The 20,943-nt window shown below is 47.6% G+C and overlaps 1 protein-coding gene across 1 annotated transcript; it reads right to left on the reverse strand.

Moving 5' to 3' along the window:
* Positions 1-5,570: 5,570 nt before the first annotated feature.
* Positions 5,571-7,861, reverse strand: LOC102405619 (olfactory receptor 6Q1). Its single transcript, XM_006056640.3, has one exon. The coding sequence runs from the start codon at positions 6,695-6,697 to the stop codon at positions 5,744-5,746; it is 954 nt and encodes a 317-aa protein (XP_006056702.2). The 5' UTR covers positions 6,698-7,861; the 3' UTR covers positions 5,571-5,743.
* Between the last annotated feature and the right edge of the window lie 13,082 nt (positions 7,862-20,943).

Below are 20,943 nucleotides of genomic sequence, written 5' to 3' on the forward strand. Positions count from 1 at the left end.
TGGTGGTTCAGTGGTAAAGAATTTGCCTGCCAATGCAGAAGACACAGATTCAATCCCTGATCTGGGAAGATATCCCACGCGTCATGGAGCAACTAAGCCCGTGCACCACAACTATTGAGCTTCTGCTGTAGAGCCCAGGAGCCTCAACTACTGAGCCCACGCACCGCGACCACTAAAGTCCACGCACCCTAGAGCCTGTGCTCCGAAACGAACGAACAAAAAAAGCCAGTTCAGTGAGAAGCCCATGCACCACGGGCTTGTGGCTGGAGAGCAGCCCCACGCAGCAAAGCAGACCCAGCCACAGCCAAAAATAAAATAAACAAGCAAATAAAATTATTTTTTTTTAAAAACCCTGGTATAAAAGAAAATGAAAACTCCACTTCCGTGAGAGCACGAGGGCCCTGAGGCATCCCACAGGAACTGGGCACCTTCTGGTTAAATGATGGTGCTCTTGGACTGTCCTCGGGGAGGGATGTTGCTGGACAGTGCTACAGAGAATGTCTCAAGGCGTCAAGGCCTCCATGTTTCTGGGCAAAGAGACTCATCTTAAGTTCCTGCCAAAGGAGGTTCAAAATGCTTTCATCTTGGGGCTTCCCTGGTGGCTCAATGGTAAAGAATCTGCCTGCCAATGCGGGAAACATGAGTTTGTCCCGATCTGGGAAGATCCCACATGCCGTGGACCAACTAAGCCTGTGAGCCACAACCATTGATCTGGTGCTTGAGAGCCCAGGAACTGCAACTACGAGCCCCCTGTCGCAACTGCTGAAGCTCGAGCACTCAAGAGCCCGTGCTCAGCAAGGGAAGCCACTACAATGAGACAACCAAAAATAAATACATAAAATTGATTTTTAAAAATGCTTTTATCTTGCCTATGTCCAGCCAATAATTTTATTTGGGCCAATGAAGATGAAGTCACAAAGGAAACAAGCATATAGATTAAATAAGAAGACTCTGTCTAGAGAGAGAGAGTTGTAGCATCCCACAGTCCAAGTCAGCATTTTGACAAATGTGACTTAGGAATCAGCTGCCATGGGCTTGGAATGTGAAAACTGAAAAGTAAGAGACTAACCAAAGTCTGAAAAGCCTGAAGAAAAGAAGTGGGAATCCCGGCACAACTGCAAGGGATAAAAAGAATATGGAACCATAGAAGAAGATCCACTTGGTTGGTAGAGCAAGAGGCTTGGTCTATATTTCTTTTTCTTTTTTCTTTTTTTTGGTCTCACCTCACAGCATGTGGGTTCTTAGTTCCCCAACCAGGGATCAAACCTGGACCCCAGCAGTGAAAGTGCTCCATCCTAACCACTGGACCACCAGGGAGTTCCCTTGGTCTATATTTCAAATAAGAAAACGTAGATACAAAGAAGATAAGTACATAGGTCACGTGATTCTGGGGACTTCGGAAACTGCTGGTTGTCTACCAAAATGTGTTCACCCCTTTTCCCACAGTAAGCACATTGCAGCAGGCATTTGTCTGCCCATCTGTGGACTCTTGTTGGGAGGCAGAGATATTGCCTCATAACCTCTGAGCTGAGAAGGAACTTTGAGACCAAAAATTGAAGCAGGCAACTACACGGAGTACAATTCTGGAATTTATTGTTGGTGACTTACAGACAGGCAGGATCGGGTGGACGAAGATCCCGAGGCATTTGCAGCTGCACCGCACTTCACCAAAAGGGGTAGAGGGGAATTTAAAGGAGCCAAAGCTAAAAATAGAATCGCCCGCTAGGGAGAAACATGTCTGCCTCACCAGGATCAGGAGTTTTTCCCTGCATTTCCACGGTCATTAACCATCTGCGTCAGCAAAAGGCATGCTTTTGATTTTCATCTCAGATGAACGCAAGAGTAAAAGTTGATAGGGAACTTACCTTACTTGGGTGCATTCCTTGTGAGTAGGTTAAAGCTTAGTCACATGGAAATGTGGGTGGAGTTGGACTACAGGCCTAAGGTGGAGCTGACAAAATGAATTCAGTAAGGTTCGCACAGTTCTTTTTCTGTGTGTGCTCAGTCGTGCCTGACTCTTTGCGGCCCCATAGACCCTACCCGCCAGGCTCCTCTGCCCATGGGATTTTCCAGGCAAGAATATTGGAATGGGTTTCCATTCCCTACTCCAGGGGATCTTCCTGACCCAGGGACTGAACCCTCATCTCTTGCATCTCCTGCACTGCAGGTGGATCATTTACCATTGTGCCACCTTGCAATCAGATGTGACCTGTGGCTAACTTCTCACCAAGAAAGGTGAGTAAAAATGATGATTGCCACATCTAGTGGAAAAACAAAGAGGTGGGCTGTGTCCCCTCTGTGCTGTGTCCTCACCCCTCTCTCTCCTTGGAAGAAAAGTCGTGGCAAACCTAGACAGCATATTAAAAAGCAGAGACATCACTTTGCCCACAAAGGTCTGTATAGCCAAAGCTACGGTTTTTCCAGTAGTCATGTATGGATGTGAGAGTTAGAGCATAAGGAATGCTGAGCACCAAAGAGTTGACACTTTCAAACTGTGGTGCTGGAGAAGACTCTTGAGAGTCCCTTGGACTGCAAGAAGATCAAATCAGTCAATCCTAAAGGAAATCAATCCTGAATATTCATTGGAAGGACTGATTCTGAAGCTGAAGCTCCAATACTTTGGCCACCTGATACAAAGAGCTGACTCATTAGAAAAGTCCCAGATGCTGGGAAAGATTGAGGGCAGGAGGAGAAGGGGAAGACAGAGGATGAGATGGTTGGATGGCATCACCAACATGAGTTTGAGCAAACTTTGGGAGGCAGTGAAGTACAGGGAAGCCTGGCATGCTGCAGTCCTTGGGGGTCACAAAGAGTGAGACACGACTTAGTGACTGAACAGCAACACCACCCTTCTTATCCAGCGGGACCAAATGTTGGTCATGGAAGGAGTAAGAAAGCCCCTGGGGACTGGCAAATGGTCTCCGTCATGACTCACACCTGTCACTGGCACAAGAGCAGCCTAGACAAGACATAAGTGTGACTGAGTTCTAGTGAAACTTGATTTACAGACACTGAAATTTTAATCTTATAAAATGCTTACATGTCATGAAATGGTATTCTACTTTTGATTTGTGATCAATCGTTTAAAGGTTAAAAGCTATTCTTAGCTCACAGGTTGCTGTAAATAGGGGCTGGAAGAGATTCGGCCCTAGTTTGCCAACATCCAAGGGACGTTGACCCTAAAGATGCAAAGAAGCAAAAATGGAGTTAACACAGGTAGATAATAAACTTACGGTTACCAGGGGATGGGGAGGATAAACTAGGAGGTTAAGATTGACGTGCAGTGTGGGAGACCTGAGTTCGATCCCTGGGTCGGGAAGGTCCCCTGGAGAAGGAAATGGCCATCCACTCCAGTATTCTTGCCTGGAGAATTCCATGGACAGAGGAGCCTAGTGGGCTACAGTCCATGGGGTCACAAAGAGTCGGACACGACTGAGCGACTTCACTTTCACTTTCAAGACTGACACATACACACTACTACAGAAAAAGTAGATAATTAGCAGGGACCTGCTGTACAGCACAGGGAGCTCTACTCAGTACCCTGTAATGGCCTATATGGGAAAAGAATCTGAAAAAGAGTGGGTATATGTTTATGTGTAACTGATTCACTGTGCTGTGCTCCTGAATGTAACACAACTTCGTGACTCAATTATACCCAAAAAATTTTAATAAAAATAACAGAAGCATGGTTACCAAGGAACCTTGCATACAGAGGGCCAGCTATAAGTTATACTTTGACTTTTGACCATTTGGACAGTCAGTGCCCCTAAGCATTGTTCAAGGTGAATCGTATAGTGTTGAGGCTTGCTTTCTTAGGTTTTAAACTCTCAGAAGAGAAAAGGTAAGATAACTATGGAAGTCTAAATAGTGGTTACCATTTGGGGGAAGAGGAGACTATGATTGGGAAGAGGTCTGCTGAGGGCAGGTTTTGGGGGCACCAGTTCAGTTCAGCCGCTCAGTCGTATCCGACTCTTTGCAACCCCATGGACTGCAGCACACCAGGCCTCCCTGTCCATCACCAACTCCCGGAGTTCACTCAAACTCATGTCCATCGAGTCAGTGATGCAGTCCAACCATCTCATCTCTGTCGTCCCCTTCTCCTCCTACCTTCAATCTTTCCCAGCATTGGGGGTACCAGTGATGGTTAATTTCTGGATTTAGTATTCAGTGTATTAACCTGCTGGTCACTATGTAATCCATTAAGCTATATGGTTATGTTGTATTCACTTTCCTAAATGTGCTTTTCTAAAGATTTTTTCTGTGGATCCTTTTTAAAATCTGTATTGAATTTGTTACAATACTGCTTCTGTTTTATGTTTTGGTTTTTCAGCCACAAGGCATATGGGAGCTTAGCTTCTCGGCCAGAGATCAAATACTCACCCCCTGCCTTGGAAGGCGAAGTCTTAACCACTGGACCATCAGAGACGTCCCTCCTCTCTGTGTTTTATATTTCACAATAAAAGGGTTTAAAAAGAAAAAATTAAATAAAAATAATTGGATCAATTTATTAAAAAAGGAAAAGAAGAAGTGATGAGAAAGAGAAGCATGTGGTTCTGACTGGAGGCAGAGAGCTTCCTCCACAAAAAACGGAAAGATACAAGGAACCCGGATCCTCGAATGCCTCTTGAGCAGACCCAACCACCAACATGGAGCACGTACCTCGGACTCTGGCAGTAAAGAGGAAGTCTCCTTCCTTCTTTAAGCTAATATCATTAGGAGTTTCTTGTCATAGCAGAAGTAGCATTTTACTTTAATACACAATCCATAACTTATAAGCAGAGTACATCATGAAAAATGTTGGGCTGGATGAAGCACAAGCTGGAATCAAGACTGCCGGGAGAAATATCAATAACCTCAGATATACAGATAACACCACCCTTTGGCAGAAAGTGAAGAACTAAAGAGCCTCTTAATGAAAGCGAAAGAGGAGGGTGAAAAAGTTGGCTTAAAACTCAGCATTCAGAAAACTAAGATCATGGCATCTGGTCCCATAACTTCATGGCAAATAGATGGGGAAACAATGGAAACAGTGAGGGACTTTATTTTGGGAGGCTCCAAAATCACTGCAGATGGTGACTGCAGCCATGAACTAAAAAGATGCTTACTCCTTGGAAGAAAAGTTATGACCAACTTAGACAGCATATTAAAAAGCAGAGACATTACTTTATCCACAAAGGTCCATGTAGTCAAAGTTTCAGTTTTTCCAGTAGTCATGTATAGAAGTGAGAGTTGGACTATAAAGAAAGCTGAGCACCAAAGAATTGATGCTTTTGAACTGTGGTGTTGGAGAAGACTCTCGAGAGTCCATTGGACAGCAAGGAGATCCAACCAGTCCATCCTAAAGGAAATCAGCCCTGAATATTCATTGGAAGGACTGATTCTGAAGCTGAAACTCAAATCCTTTGGCCACCTGATGCAAAGAACTGACTCACTGGAAAAGACCCTGATGCTGGGAAAGATTGAAGGCAGAAGGAGAAGGGGATGACAGAGGATGAGATGGTTGGATGGCATCACCAGCTCAATGGACATGAGTCTGAGTGAACTCTGGGAGTTGGTGATGGACAGGGAGGCCTGGCATGCTGCAGTTCATGGGGTAGCAAAGAGTCGGACACGACTGAGCAACTGAACTGAATTGAATCCATAACTCGTGCCTCCTAGGCCTCTGTTCCATTCCAGAGTCCTCACCACTCTCCTTATAAAAAGCTAGGCAAGGATCCTGCACCCCACCCAACACCTGCCCTCCTCACTGACCTTTCCAAGACCTGCAGGAGAAGGCTCTTCCCAGAGCTGCGTTCACCTCTTGGTTTCGAAGGCTGTAGATGAGGGGGTTGAGCATGGGCGTGATGATGGCGTAGAAGACGGACACCACCTTGTTGAAGCTGATGGAAGAGGCCGCTCTGGTGCGGACGTACATGAAGAAGAGAGTGCCGTAGAAGAGGCTCACCACGGTCAGGTGGGCCGCGCAGGTGGAGAAGGCCTTTCTGCGCTCCGCAGCTGCGTGGATCCGAAGCAGCGTCCAGATGATGCGGCCATAGGATGCGGCAATGACCGCAGAGGAGGCCAGGAGCACGGCCAGGGAGACCAGGAGGTCTGCGGTCTCCTTCGGGGCGACATCCGAGCAGGCCAGGGCCAGCAGTGGCGAGGCATCGCAGAAGAAGTGGTCTATGACGTTGGGGCCACAAAACGTCAGTCGGGACATGAGGTAAACGGGCAACACGGGGGTGAGAAAGCCCCCCAGCCAACAGGCGGCTGCCAGGCGGACGCAGGCGCCCCAGGACACCAGGGCCGCGTACCGGAGAGGCAGGCAGATGGCCACGTAGCGGTCATAGGCCATGGCGGCCAGCAGGAAGCACTCGGTGGCACCAAGGAAGGTGAAGACAAAAAGCTGGGTGAGGCAGCCTGCGTAGGAGATCCTCTGGCCTCCAGCCACCCCAAGGAAGCCCGCCAGCATCTTGGGCACTGTGACCGAAGTGTAGCCGATTTCAAGGCAGGACAAGTGCGTCAGGAAGAAATACATGGGCCTATGGAGGCGGTGGTCCAAGCCCACCAGCACGATGATGGCCAAGTTCTCCACCAGGGTGAGCAGGTACATGGTGAGGAAGAGTGAGAAAAGGAAGAGGCGCGTCTCACGCACCTCAGCGAAGCCCACCAAGACAAACTCCGCCGTGTGGGTCTGGTTGGCGGTGTCGGGCTGCATAACTGAGGGTTCTCATAGCCTCGTAGATAAGGACAACTCAGGAGAAACTGAGATACTGGACTGAAGGATCTTTCACTTCTGGAGAGGAAAATAAATCAAGACGCTGCCCTGAACTCAAAAAAAGAAAGAAAGAAAGAAAGACAATGTATAGCCTGGGAGGGGTTCCAGAAATTTCAGGACAAAGTGAAAAGTGCTAGATGGAAATAAGACGGAATATTGATGGGGAGTGCATCCCGTCTTCAAGAATCAGGGAAGTCTTCCTGGAGGAAGGGCTGACTAAATTGGAACCTGAAAAATAAGCATAAGTTGGTGAGATAAAAGAGAAGACATAGAAAAAGGATAAAATCTCGGACTTCAGCGAGAACAACCTGCATCTGGGAAACTTCCAGTGGACATGATTTACCGTGGGAGTTAACAGCTCAGTTTCCCAGTTAAGCATTCCTGACTTCAAATACATAAGAACTCAGCTAACAAGGTTGAAAATTCAAATTAGATAATCCGTTTAAAGTATTTATCATGATTGGGTTAATAAATACTAAGGGTTCGTACCCTTCAAGTCCATTCATATTGGTGCAAATGGCAGATTTTCGTCCTTTTTTATGGCTGAAGACTGTTCCACTGTGTGTGTGGAACGCACATCATTCATCTGTTGGTGGACACTTAGAGTATCATGCTTAGTGCAATAAGTCAGAGAAAGAAAAATGCTGCATGTCATCACTTATATGTGGAATCAAAATGAAGCAAATGAATGAACACAACAAAACAAAACAGACTCACAGATGTAGAGATCAAAGTAGTGGTTACCCACGTGGAGAGAGAAGCAGAGAGGGGCAGGGTCGGGGTAGGGGATTTACAAGCTACCAGGTGTAAAATAAATAAGCTACGAAGTTAGACAGCTTATTTATCTCTATAGGATATAGCACAAGAAATATGGCCGGTGTTTTATAAAAACTATAAATGAAATACAACCTTTACATTGTGAGTCCCTATATTGCACACTTGAACATATAATACTGGATATCAACTATGCCTCAATAAAAGTACATACATACATACCACGGGAAATTTTTTAATGTTGACTTTATCCTGGAATGTTTTTTAATGTTGGACTTCCCTGGTGACTCAGACAGTAAGGCGTCTGCCTACAGCACGGGAGACCTGGGTTCAATCCCTGGGTCAGGAAGATCTCCCGGAGAAGGAAATGGCAACCCACCCCAGTATTCTTGCCTGGAGAATCCCACGGACGGAGGAGCCTGGTGGGATACAGTCCATGGGGTCGCAAAGAGTCGGACACAACTGAGTGACTTCACTTTCTTTCTTTCTTTATCCTGAAATAGATCATAGAGGAGAAACAATTTCACTGCCCTTGAGAATCAGGCTAGGACAACGTCATGAAGTAACCAAGCTAAGAGGAAGGCAAAGGGTAACAGAGCGCCTTGAAGAGTTCTCAGCACAGGAGTGATGCGGAGAAGGGGGAAGTGAGTGTGCTGTGCTGAAGCAGCTCTGGAGCGGGGGAGACCAGTGGAGAAGAGCGGCCATTTCAAAGTTCTTGGACACCCTTCCCATTAGAAAGTGGGACCAATAGAAAGGAACGAAACCGCGTCATTTATAGAGATGTGGATGAACCTAGATTCTGTCATGCAGAGTGAAGTAAGTCCAAAAGAGAAAAATGTCATCTATTAACGCATATATGTGGAATCTAGAAAAATGGTACCGATGAACCTATTTGCAGGGAGCAATGGAGATGCAGACGCAGAAAACAGACTTGTGGACACACGGAGGGAAGAAGAGGGTGGGCCAGACTGAGAGAGTAGGGTTGACATTTATACCCGACCGCGCGTGAAATAGACGGCCTGTGGGAACCTGCTGTGGAGCCCAGGAGCTGGGCTCGGTGCTCGGCGATGACCCAGATGGTGGGATGGGGCTGGGAGGGGGCTCACGGGGAAGGACATGTATGTATACAGATCACTGCTCCACATTGCTGTACAGTAGAAACCAGCACCACACTGTAAAGCAATTATCCTCCAATTAAATGTTTAATTTAAAATTTAAAAATTTTTTTAATGTTTTTAATTTAAAAAACATTTTTTAATGTTTTTTGAAAAGAGAGGAAAAGGTGGGGTCAATGGCTGCTCCCCTTCAATTTGAGTTTTGTAGCTGCTTCACAGCAGCATGTGTGCAAGCTTTATCACTGAGTCATGTCCAGCTCTTGGCAGCCCCACGGACTGTAGCCCGCCAGACCCCTCTGTCCATGGGATTCTCCAGACAAGAATACTGGAGCGGGTAACAATTCCCTTCTCCAGGGGATCTTCCTGACCCAGGGATCAAACCTGGGTCTCCTACACTGCGGTGGACTTTTTACCATCTGAGCCGCCAGGGAAGCGCGTCACGGCAGAGAAGGATGGGAGACGCTGTGGCGGTTTCCAGGCCTTAACACCCGGCTTCCTCTGCCTGCTTCCCGGAGCCCAGCCCCCATGGCGTGAGGAAGCCCAAACAGTCTGCGGCAAGGCTCAGGTGGGAAGGGACTCAGTCCTCAGTGCCGGCCCTGACCTCCCACTCACCGCCGACACCACACGCCAGCCAGGCGAGAGAGGCATCTGAGGCATGGACCCTCCAACCCCGGACAGGCCGGCCCAGCTGACACCAGCATTACCTGCTGGGCCTTCCCCAAGTTGCAGATTTGTGAACTCAATAACTGAACACCGTTTCTGTCGGCCGCTAAGCTTTGCAGCGGTTTGTTAAACAGCAGTAGATAACGGAAAGCATTACATGCCAGCGGTGTGACCATGGACACACGAGTCAATACCACTGAACCTTTGGAGGAAAATAAATCATGTTTTGCCTGTGGCTACAAATGCCTGAACTGGAATTTGAATCCAGGTTTGCCAAGGTCTAAAACCCTTGCTCTTTCCTCTAAAAAATAATTGATGCCAGGTTCCCTCTGGCATCAACATTTCATGATTTCCTGGCAATGAAAGCTTGTAGAGATACAAAATCAGAAGGAAAGAAGGTCAAAGTCTTCAGATTCCTGTGTGTATCTTCACCACGCCTAAATCTGGGCTCCGACCTCCCCACGGTGGGATGGGGGGAGGCGTTTGTAAACGCTGGTTTCCTGAACAAATAACTGCACTGCAGCCCAAGATGCTTCGTGCCTCTGCTGACTCCAGGAAATTTCAGAACACCCTTCCTGCACACTTTTCCCCTTTGCAACTTGGCTTACAATGTAGCATCCTGGGCGCAGTGCTCACCCTTCCCAAATGTCTTCCCTTACTGCACACAGATGCTGTAGAAACCTGCCTTCATAGTAAAGCTTTTCAGAAATGTTCATTCTTTTCCATAGTCATTAAAAGCACAAGATTTAGAGTCCAACAGATCCGGGATCAGGCCCTGTCCCTGCAACTCACCAGCTTGGTTGCCTCATCCATGAATTGTTAGTATTATTTCTAAATCTTGCCAGCCTTCCTGGTGTGACTCAGGTTTGATAGTCTCATTGTTTAGTAGGAAGACTTTTCTCATTCCTCCAGATGTGTATGCAGATCAGACCATCAAAATGCACAGGATACCAGCTCTGTGCCAGCTGTACCAGAGGGGCATTCAGGCAGAGAACAGGTGCCCCAGCATCCACCATGGACCTGGCACAGAGCAGGTGTTGCCTTATAATAGTCTCAGTTCTCTGATCCATTGCTTAGAGATAGGATGCCAGAACCTGTGGGGGCCTGCATAAAATCCAGATGTTACCCTGAAAGCACAACTTTTATTACTCAGCTGCTGGTGGAGGAAGTCAAACAGCAGGATATTTTAAACACATGCTCACAGCAAAGGCCCACACTTTCCCTTCCTCACTGTGAGCTGCTGATAGCTGGCAGCCAGGCCAGGGGCTACATTCCCACCTTCTTTGCCTCCAGACAATGATATATTTCATTTGGGGGCTGGGACATGTGTGTGGCATCACTGACTCAATGCACATGAGTTTGAGTAAACTCCGGGAGTTGGTGATGGACAGGGAGGCCTGGCATGCTGCAGTCCAGGGGGTCGAAAAGAGTCAGACACGACGGAGCGACTGCACTGAACTGACTGAACCGATGTGTGTGTGTGATTTTACTTTTTTAATTGGAGTACAATCGCTTTACAATGTTATATTACATTCTGCTGTACGACAACATGAATCAGCTGTATCTTTACATGTATCCCCTCCCTCTTGAGCCGGGCCGGGATTTTTAAGAAGCAGGTGTGCCTTGCCCCCTCTCTGCAGGCTAACTCCCTCCCTATTCACCGGTTTAGTTCTGTACACTTAACTCAGACCTCGGGGACAACAGAACCGCACAAGGAGCCTGGCTCCCTGAGGAAAACCAGTCATGCCTCCAAGAACAGAAGTCGTCAAACTCCTATAAAGAGCCAGACAGTGAGCGGGAAAGATGGGATTCAAGTCCCAGTGCATCTGACAGACACGTGTGTGCTTTCGCCACACACACACACACACACACACACGCACACACGCACATGCATGCACATACACACGCACACACATGTATGCACACGCACACTCGCACACACACAAACGCGTGCCTGCACACACACACATGTGTGTGCACACACGTGCATACATGCGCGTGCACACACACATGCATGCACATACACATGCACACATGTGTGCCTGCATGCACATGCGTGCACATGCACACACATACACACGTGGGCGCACACACACTGTGCCATCTCCCTCTGCCATCTATGTCACCAAATGACGCACCTGCGCCCCTCACCACCGGCCCTGGCAGTAAGGTTCACTTTTCTGCACCTCGGGGCCTGGTTGGAAGAACCCCTCGGGCTCCAGCCACCAGCGGGAACCCAGTGAGACTGCCAGGCTTAGGAACCAGCCTGGCTTCCTGTCCGAGGCTGAGAGAACGTTGTCAACCAGGTACCGGGCCGGGAATAAGCGGCCCCCACAGGGAGGAGAGGGTCACAGGGAACCACCTGTGAACCAAGAGCGAAGGCCACCCCAGAACCTGAGCTGACTTAGTGTGCTCCAAAGGTGCTGCTCCCTTGGCTGAGGCTGTCCCTGACAGATATGGAAAAACAGTTTGGAGCCCACACAGGGAAGCTAAGATGGGTCCCTGCAGCTGTCGGCTGGCGCAGCTGTGTGATGAGCCGGGCGGGAGAGGCTGCATTTCCCCCTGTTCCAGTTCTCTCTACCCGGCCTCTGGGAGACGGGGTCCCAGGGGAGAAAGGACTTGGAAAAGGAGCGTATTGAGACCAGACAACGATTTCAGAAAACAGCGACCGAGCCACGGGGAGCAGGCAGTCGGGGGTGGTGGGGGCGAGAGGCAGACGGAAGGGGCTACCAGAGGGTCAGGGGCTGCGAGCTCTGCTCCCTGCCCCCTCTCTGCTCTGGCTCCCTGCAGGCGGCAGCAGCACTCACCCCACTTTCAGGCACACAGCCCCCTGAGTTCACAGCACCCTCTTCAGAGTCAGAGAAGATGAACGTGATCCTGGCCCCACCCTGGCTGCATTTTGGAGAAAATTCCTCGTCTTGCTGGGCTTCCCTGTTTTCTGTCCTCCAATGGAGGGCATAATAGGTATCGATTTGCAGGGCTGGTCTAAAGATGGAAGGAAGTAGCATTAAGTGAAAGTTCAGGGCCTTTGCTCTTACTTCAGCCCCTCTGCCCTTCTGCGTGGTTTCCTCCTGCGCTTCCTTCAATTCTCCTAAACAAAGAGACCCTTTCTGACCACCCATCTGAAAATGCAGCCCCCGTCACTCTCTGAGCGGCTGAGTGCCTTGATACTTTTGGTCACGGCTTCACTGTCATGGGTTAGATGTTTGTTTGTCTGTCTGTAACACCGTGTGTTTGTCTGTCTGTAACACCGCGCACGCACGGAAGCCCCTTGAAGACCGAGCCTGTGTCTGTTCATCACTGCATTGCCAGCCACAAAGAGTCCCTGGGTGCAGTCTACGTGCAATAAATACACCAATATTTATTCGTAATAAATTGTACATTAAAAAATTGTGCATGTAAATAAATTGTAGTAAAAACAATTGGATACCCGCGCAGAGCATTCTGCTGAGCCAGAGAGCTGTTTCCTTTCCAAGTCCATCCACCCGTTTGAAGGGAATGGGGGCGGGGGTTGGCGGGGGGTGGGGTGGGGTGGAGGAAGCCCCCCAGCATTTACGGAAGAGCCATTCAGTTTGGCTGCTGAAGCCACCTTCCCGCCAGTCAAAGCCCGTGTGCTGGTGCAGCCTACTCTCAACCGGCCTGCGGTGAGAATCAAGTTGAGTTGACTTTTGCGTATAATTTCTTTTCTTAGCTGCTAGATTTAATTTTAGGGCTTCCCTAGTGGCTCAGACAGTAGAGAATCCACCTGCAATGCAGGAGACAAGGGTTTGATCCCTGGATCAGAAAGATGCCCTGGAGAAGGAAATAGCTACCCACTCCAGTATTTTTACCTGAAGAATTCCATGGACAGAAGAGCCTGGCAGGTTACAGTCCAAGGGGTCGCAGATATTTGAGCTCCTGAATTTAAGTTTCCAAAAAAACAGTATTATATCAGCTGTTCTCAAACTTCACTCCACCAAGCCCTAAGTTTCCCCAGTTGCCAGGTGGCTGCAGAGAGGCACCCAGCGTGTGGAGTTCCCACAAGCCCTGCTTCAACAATTAGGAAGCGGCAGAGTCCAGATGAGAACACAGCTCCATCTGACCACAGCCCACCGTCTTCCACCAAACCAACTTCTGCAGCAGCTGGCTTTCCTGAAACCAAACCTGGTCAGTTACCTGGGAGTTCTCTCGTTATTCCAGCTGCTTCAAAACTGAGTAGGCATGGCCCGTCCCTCAAAGCTGCTCACGGACAGCCTCCTCATGAAGGGGACAGATGGGAAGCAGAGGCATAGCAAAGAAATGGGAAGGGTCTCCAGTCATAGGTACAGCAGAGACCCCAGTCCCAAGGCAAGCCGGAGAGCCCACTGCAGCAGCAGGGATCCAAGGTGGACAGAGCTTTCTGAGCTCCCAAATACGAATAATACCTGCTCTTCCTGACTCCCGGGACATTATGTGAATCAATGAGTAGTCAATGTGCAGGCTCTTTGAAAGCTTTAAAGACAGACTCCAGGAAGCCCTTCTTATTATGTTGATTCCATTCCTGATGGTCTAATGATGACTGCAGAATTTCAAAAAAGGGGAAGCCTTGGGGATGGCAACCTCAGTAGGGCCCTGGGTACGGCCTTGAAGTTGCACTTGAATAATAAGAAAATCGATTTTTGCTTATGCTGTAGTTTATTTGAGGTATCTTGAGAGGGCAGGCAGAGATGAAGGGGGCCTAAAGCCCCAAGGGCCCCTTGACAGCCCTACTATATGTAAGCTGAAGCAAATCAGTTGAATTCTGTGTGCCTCAGTTTCCTCACTTGAGAAGTAGATTGATATTTAAAAGCACAGTGAACAGACTAAGGACACAGCGGGGAAGGAGAGGGTGGGAGGAATGGAGAGATACTTTACCATATGTCAAATAGAGCCTGTGGGGATTTGCTGTATGAATGAGGGAGCTGAAACCGGGGCTCTGTGACAACCTCGAGGGCTGGGATGGGGTGGGAGGCTCTCGAGGGAGGAGATACACGTATACCTGTGGCCGATTCATGTTGATGAATGGCCGGAACCAGCACAATAGTGTGAGGCATTATGCTCAGTAAAAGCAAAGTTTTTAAATAAATAAAACCATAATGACTCTGTAAAGGAGTTCTTGAAGGAAAAAAAGATGAGATGACAGGTTGGGGCAACTGAAGGCGGATTGGGTTACACTGGTGTGAAGGCTCTTGACTCGGTTCGGTGTCTCTTTGGTTGGCGATGAGTTTTCCGTTTGCTGCCTTCTGCTTGCTTTGTGCGGTTCCCAGCCTTGATGTCAACCAGAAGCTAGCCAGCCCATCACCATGCCCGTGAATCTCCAGAAGTCTCACTCACCTACCCCTGCTAGCTCTCTGCTTGTACTCCAGGTAGAACACACAGGTTCCAACTTGCTCAGAACCTTGGGGGTGGTGGCAGAGGCAGGCTCTTCGATCTCACTGAATCCCCAGTTCAAGGATCACATCTTTTCTGAACCAAAGAGAGGGGGCAGAGGTCCCCCCCCCAGCTGAACCAGGAAAGGGAAGAAACAGGACTTGTCACCAGCTATAAAAGAACTCATCTCCCGTGTACATACCTCTCTCTCACTCCCAAGGGTGACCCAGTACCTCTCACTCCCCAGGGGTGACCCGTGGGATCAGCTCTCCATGGAGTCTCAGTACGCTCAGACTACAAAGGAAAGAAGACAAGGAATCATGGAAAACCCTGCCCCACGGGGCACGCAAAAGCTACATGGGAGCCCCCGTTTGTAGACTAGCTGGACAAACACCCACAGGGGCCACCCTAGGAAGGTTGCCTGGCAGCTGGACTCCGGCACTGTCTGTGGCTCTGACTACTCTGTGTGCATGCTCATTGCTCAGTCATGCCCAACTCTTTGTGACCACATAGACTATAGCCTGCCAGGCTCCTCTGTCCATGGAATTTCCCAGAAAGAATACTGCAGGGGGTTGCCATTTCTTACTCCAGAGGATCTTCCCAACGCAGGGATTGAAGCCCTGTGACTTATGTCTCCGGCATTCGCAGGCGGGTTCTTTACCGCCAGCGCCACCTGGGAAGCCCTGACTACTCTGGAGTCGGGTAAAATGAAATCTCAAGAGTTCCAGACTTACCAAGGTTACTGTGAGGTCTTCCTCTACTAGGGTAGGTGGGTTTTCCCCACCTACCTACATGCCCTTTATCCCCGGGTGGGGAAAATCGACACTAATAACAATGGGTATGGCTGAATAGCCCGTTTGGTTCAGGCTCTGTGCAATTCAGATGTGAAATACCCAGCCTCAACCCGCGTGAAGTCCAGAGTCCCATAGAGGCTGTGACCGAGCATCACTTTTACCCTGAACATGCGTGCTTGAGAGCTAAGTCACTTCAGTCATGCCTGACTCTGCGTGACCCTATGGACCACAGCTTTCCAGGCTCCTCTGCCTCTGGGGTTTCCCAGGCAGGGGTACTGGAGTGGGTTGCCGTGTTCTCCTCCACTGTTGGATTATAGGAGACTGCGGAATCAAAGTGAACAGGACTCTGGAACTGAGGAGTTCTTTACCATACATATGGGCTCATTCTCCTTGATTGCCTATGACTTGGGTCCAGCCTTAATGTTTCAGGTGTTTTAATGTTAATAATGTTTATTATTAACTAAATAATAAAGCTATCTTCCCAACTAACCAAGTCTTACCCTTTTACCCAACCTCACAAACGTAGCTCAGTGTAAAACATCATAGACATGGATTTGTATCCCACATAAGCCTCTGCATGGATCTGCTACTTGGGGGAAGTCAATCTCTCTGAGCCAGTTTCCTCATCTCTAAAGTTAGGAAGAAAATACTACCTGACAACGACATGCTTAGAGATAAATGAAGCAAGGGTCCGCTCACCCAACAGTGGACATGAGACGGTTGCACATAAAGCTCTGGGCTTCTCTAGGCAGGGAGGATGTTTAACAGTATCACACCTGTATCTGTGCTCATTGGGAAAACCCCTCTCCAGTTCTGACCCAAGTAGACCCAATCTGACAGAGACTCTTACTTCCCAAGAGTACAAAAACCATCTTCTGCACCAACATACTAGGTTGATTAAAAGCAATTAATTAGGGGGACATCCCTGGTTGCCCAGTGGTTACGACTCTGAGCTCCCAATGCAGGGGGCCCAAGTTTGATCCCTGGTCAGGGAACTAGATCCCGCATTCCACAGCAAAGATGGGAACAAAGATCTCATGGGCTGCGAGGAAGACCCGGCACAGCCAAATAAATAAATGATATTTTTTTTAAAGCAATTAAGAAGACCATCATGCTAGCAGCCCAGGGACATTCAGGAGGGAGGAACAGCCTGGAGAACCAAGAAACAGAGGCAAGTGTCAAATTCTGCTCTCAAATTCAGGTCCGGCAGGTTCCTGTCTGCCCCCTCCTCCCCTCTTGCCTTCCAGAGCATCTCACTGTGATCCTCTGCCCTGACAATGCAAACCAACCCCGTCCCGCCCGCTCCTTAAGTTCTATCAGTTGTCCCAGTTTTACACCACCAAAGTCCGAAACTGAGCAGTTAAAGGCAGAATGCTCCTATGTGAGGGTAATAAAAAGAGGCTTTGAATGATCATATTCCTTTTAGTCTCCTCTGGGCTGAGGAATCAAATAGCCCAGCTCCAAAACCAGGACACAGAAGGGATGATCAGTGGAACCAACTCTTTGACAAAAGAAGAGGAACACAGACACGAGTGTGAAGCTGAGGCCTTCACTGTTCCTCTGAAAAGAGATCTGAGACCACTACTGGGCTTCCCAGGTGGCTCAGCTGGTGAAGAATCCGCCTGCAGTGAGGGAGACCTGGGTTCAACCCCTGGGTCAGGAAGACCCCCTGGAGAAAGGAAAGGCTACCCACTCCAGTATTCATGGACTGTATAGTCCATGGGATCTCAAAGAGTCGGACACGACTGAGCACCTTTCACACACACACACGTACACTGGTAGTTTTAATTTTCATCTTCATCACGATGAAGTCTGTGGCATTGTATGGGCTTCCCAGGCCGTGCTAGTGCCAAAGGACTTGCCTGCCAACGCAGGAGACGTGGGTTCCATCCCTGGGTCGGGAAGATCCCCTGGAGGAGGCGTGGCAACCCAGTCCAGCATGCTTGCCTGGAGAATCCCCATGGACAGAGCAGCCTGGCGGGCTACAGTCCATGGGGTCGCAAAGAGTCGGACACGACTGAGCAACTCAGCAGGCATGCATGCACATGGCATTGTATCCAGCTCTCATTTCACAATAGACTCAGACTTCTCAAAGTTATGTTTTTCATCTTTAACAACATCCAGAAACAAAGCCTGGGTTGGTGTTTTTGCAGATATTTTTTTTAATGCATTTTTATCATGAAATATTTCAATCCATTCAAATGTTTACTCAAGAAGGAACATGATACAGTGATGAATGTATGCCCTCTCCCTAGCTTTGTCAAATATTGACCTTTGGCAGTTGTTACAGACTGAATGTTTGTGTCTCTCCAAAATCCATATGTTAAATGCTAATGCCCGATGTGATGGTACTAGGAGTTGGGATCTTTGGGGGGTAATTTGGTCAGGAGGATGGAATCCTAATGAATGCAATTAGTTCTCTTACACAAGGGGGCTCCAAAAAGCTCTCTTGCCCTCTTCCTTCCATTTGAGGATACAACAAAGATTTGGCAGTCTGCAACTGGAAAGAGTTTTCTCACCAGACACAACCGTACTGACTCCCTGGTCTCAGACTCCAGCCTCCAGAACTGTTAGGGATCAATTCCTATTGTTTGTGTACCATCTAATCAGTGGTTTTGTGTTATAGCGGCCTGAACTAAGACAGCGATATTTACTTAGGATGTTTTTTTGTAAAAAAAAATATAGCTGATAAATGCTAGCTAGATAGCTAGCTAGATGAAAGAAAAAGAAATCTTTAAAGTACACGCACAATTTATAACCTGCTTTTCCATTTCTCCACGCCATCACCCTCACTCTTTCCTCAGAACTAACCATTCTCATGCATTTGGCATCATCCTGCTCAGGCGTGATTTATACCATTTGTTATCCATAAACATTATATTATTTTCAAATTGCATTTCCTTAAAATGTACATAGATGGTATCAAACTCCATATATCACTTTGTAATTTGCTTTTCTCATAGAACATTGTTTTTCATTTTTTATGTTATATTTGCATCTCTAGTTTCATTCACTTTCATTTCTATGTATATTCTGTGGTATTAAGAAAGCATAATTTCCTCTTGGTTCTCTTGCAGGAGGGTGTTTGTTTCTGATTTTTTGCTCTCCCTAAGGATAAACATTCCTTTTGTAAGTCTCAGTGGATTTCTTACGATACGGCTTCTGTTTTATGACCTTTGGTTTTCTGGCCACGAGGCATGTGGGAGTGTAGCTCCCTGAGCAGGGGTCAAACCTGCACCCTCTGCAGGGGAAGGCGAAGTTTTAACCGCTGGACGCCCAGGAAAGCCCATGACAAACGTTCTCATGCACATCCCCAGAAGGCCGTCTCAGGCAGTGTCCTCCAAGTGTGGTCCCTCCACCAGCAGCAGAAGCACCTGACCACTTGTTAGACACACATCCTCAGCTCCTTCCCCAGACCCTCTGGGTTGGAAGCTCTGGAAGTGGGGCCCAGTCCTGCGTGCTTTAACAAACCCACCAGGTGATTATGAGACAAGCAAAGTTTGAGAACTGCTGCTCTAGGGTGTATGCCCAAATGAGCAGCTCCCAGACCACCGAATAATACCAACTGCCCTCTAAAAAGGTTTCCCCAACTCCCTTCCCACCAGTAGTGTTTGAGAGTTACTTACTATTTCTCGTTCAAAGCCAGCCCCGGGGTGATGCAGCCTCTTACAGTTTTAAGCAATGGAGCGTTAGGCATCATGTCAAATGCTTGTTGACCACGTGTATTTCCTCCCCTGTGCTTTGCATTCCATCATTTTCCTGTTGAGTAACAGCATTTTCAGAGAAGGCAACGGCAACCCACTCCAGTGTTCTTGCCTGGAGAATCCCAGGGACGGGGAGCCTGGTGGGCTGCCGTCTATGGGGTCGCACAGAGTCGGACACGACTGAAGTGACTTAGCAGCAGCAGCAGCAGCAACACCATTTTCAATTATTTGTAGAAATTTTGTGTATTCTCTAAACATGCGTACTTTGTTATACAGTCAATGTTTTCCCAGTCTTTGGGCTTTATGCAGCATCATGAAGTTTCATGTCATGAAATGCGCCTATCTTCCCCTGTATGCTTTGTGCTCTTGTTCTCAGCCTTGTCCTAAAAATGTCTAGGTTGTTGTTTTTTTGTACTGAGGTCTTTGATATGGATTAAATACCTGGATTTAATCTTTGCTTATGCCATGAAGCAGAGATCATATTTTAGTTTTTCCTCATGTTGATAATATCCTTTCTCATTAACTGATAATATCTCTTCTGTTCTATATCCAAGGGGATACTCAAAATATTTAACAACTTCATGGATGATGACCAGCCTTTTTTTGTTATTATTACTTATTTATATACATGTCCTCTATTTCTTGATGAGTTTTACTGGCTCTTTAACTGTTTCATTATTTTCCTTTTTTCAAAGAAAAAGTTTTTGGTTTTGTGTCCTCTCTAAATTTCTATTTAATTAACTTCTTCTCTTGTAGTTGTTATTTCCCTTCTTCTACCAATAAGTTACTTCATTGTTCTTTTTGTTTTTTAGTGGACTCCAACACATTTATTTTCATTTTTCTCATTTATAACAAATGTAATTAAGGAAAATTAATGCAATTTTCCTCTAGACACCACTTTAGCTACATCAAGCAATTTTTTTTTAATTTTAGCACATTTATTATTGTTCAGCTATAAATATTTTATTATTGTGGCATCTATTTCATCTTTACTCGGAGTGAGTCAAGGTTGCATTCTTAAGTTTCCCAATAACTGGAAAAAGAGATAGTAGGAATGTGTTAACTACATTTTATCGTTTAAATTATTCATAACTTAATTATGTGGTGGGGATTACTAGGTACCAGGCACAGTGAGAAAAAGCGATCTGGGTTAGAGCAGGTTTGAAAACTCGGGACCGAGCACAGTGCCCACCTCAGAGCCAAAGGAGCCTTCGCTTTTCCCAATAATGCCCTCAGGGACGAGTCCTTATGCCTGAGACGGAATGAGGCCCTGAGGGGGGTGCCTGCACCAACGTCTGCTGGGCCCTGCTGTATTTAAAACGGATATCCAACACGGACCTACCGTGAAGCTCAGGGAACTCTGCTCGGTGTCGTGAGGCAGCCTGGATGGGAGGGGAGTTTGGGGGAGAGTGGACACACGTATGTGTATGGCTGAGTCCCTTTGCTGTCCACCTGAAGCTATCACAACATTGTTAATCAGCTACACTCCAATATAAGTCAGAAAGCTAAAAAACATCTGGTGTGTCTTTTTATCAACAATATGGCAAGAGCCTCCTGGTCTCCAGGGACTTCAGGGCAGAGGACAATAGGCTTGGCCTGAATGAGAGAAACCTTCCTGTACGTACATATTGCTACCTATGCACGCAGCGACTCTAGAAGCGTGTGTGATAACCTGGCGTTTTCCACTCTGCTCCTTTTGGATTTTGTCCTCTGCGCGTGTATTATCTGTCCACCCGCGGGTTCCCCGTCACCGTCACTTCAAGGGCTGC

Source organism: Bubalus bubalis, chromosome 16, assembly GCF_019923935.1.
Source record: "Bubalus bubalis isolate 160015118507 breed Murrah chromosome 16, NDDB_SH_1, whole genome shotgun sequence".
Lineage (NCBI taxonomy): Eukaryota > Metazoa > Chordata > Mammalia > Artiodactyla > Bovidae > Bubalus > Bubalus bubalis.

What these genes read in the sequence shown, in the direction of transcription:
- LOC102405619 (XM_006056640.3), bottom strand. Translation starts at nt 6,697, where the DNA reads ATGCAGCCCGACACCGCCAACCAGACCCACACGGCGGAGTTTGTCTTG.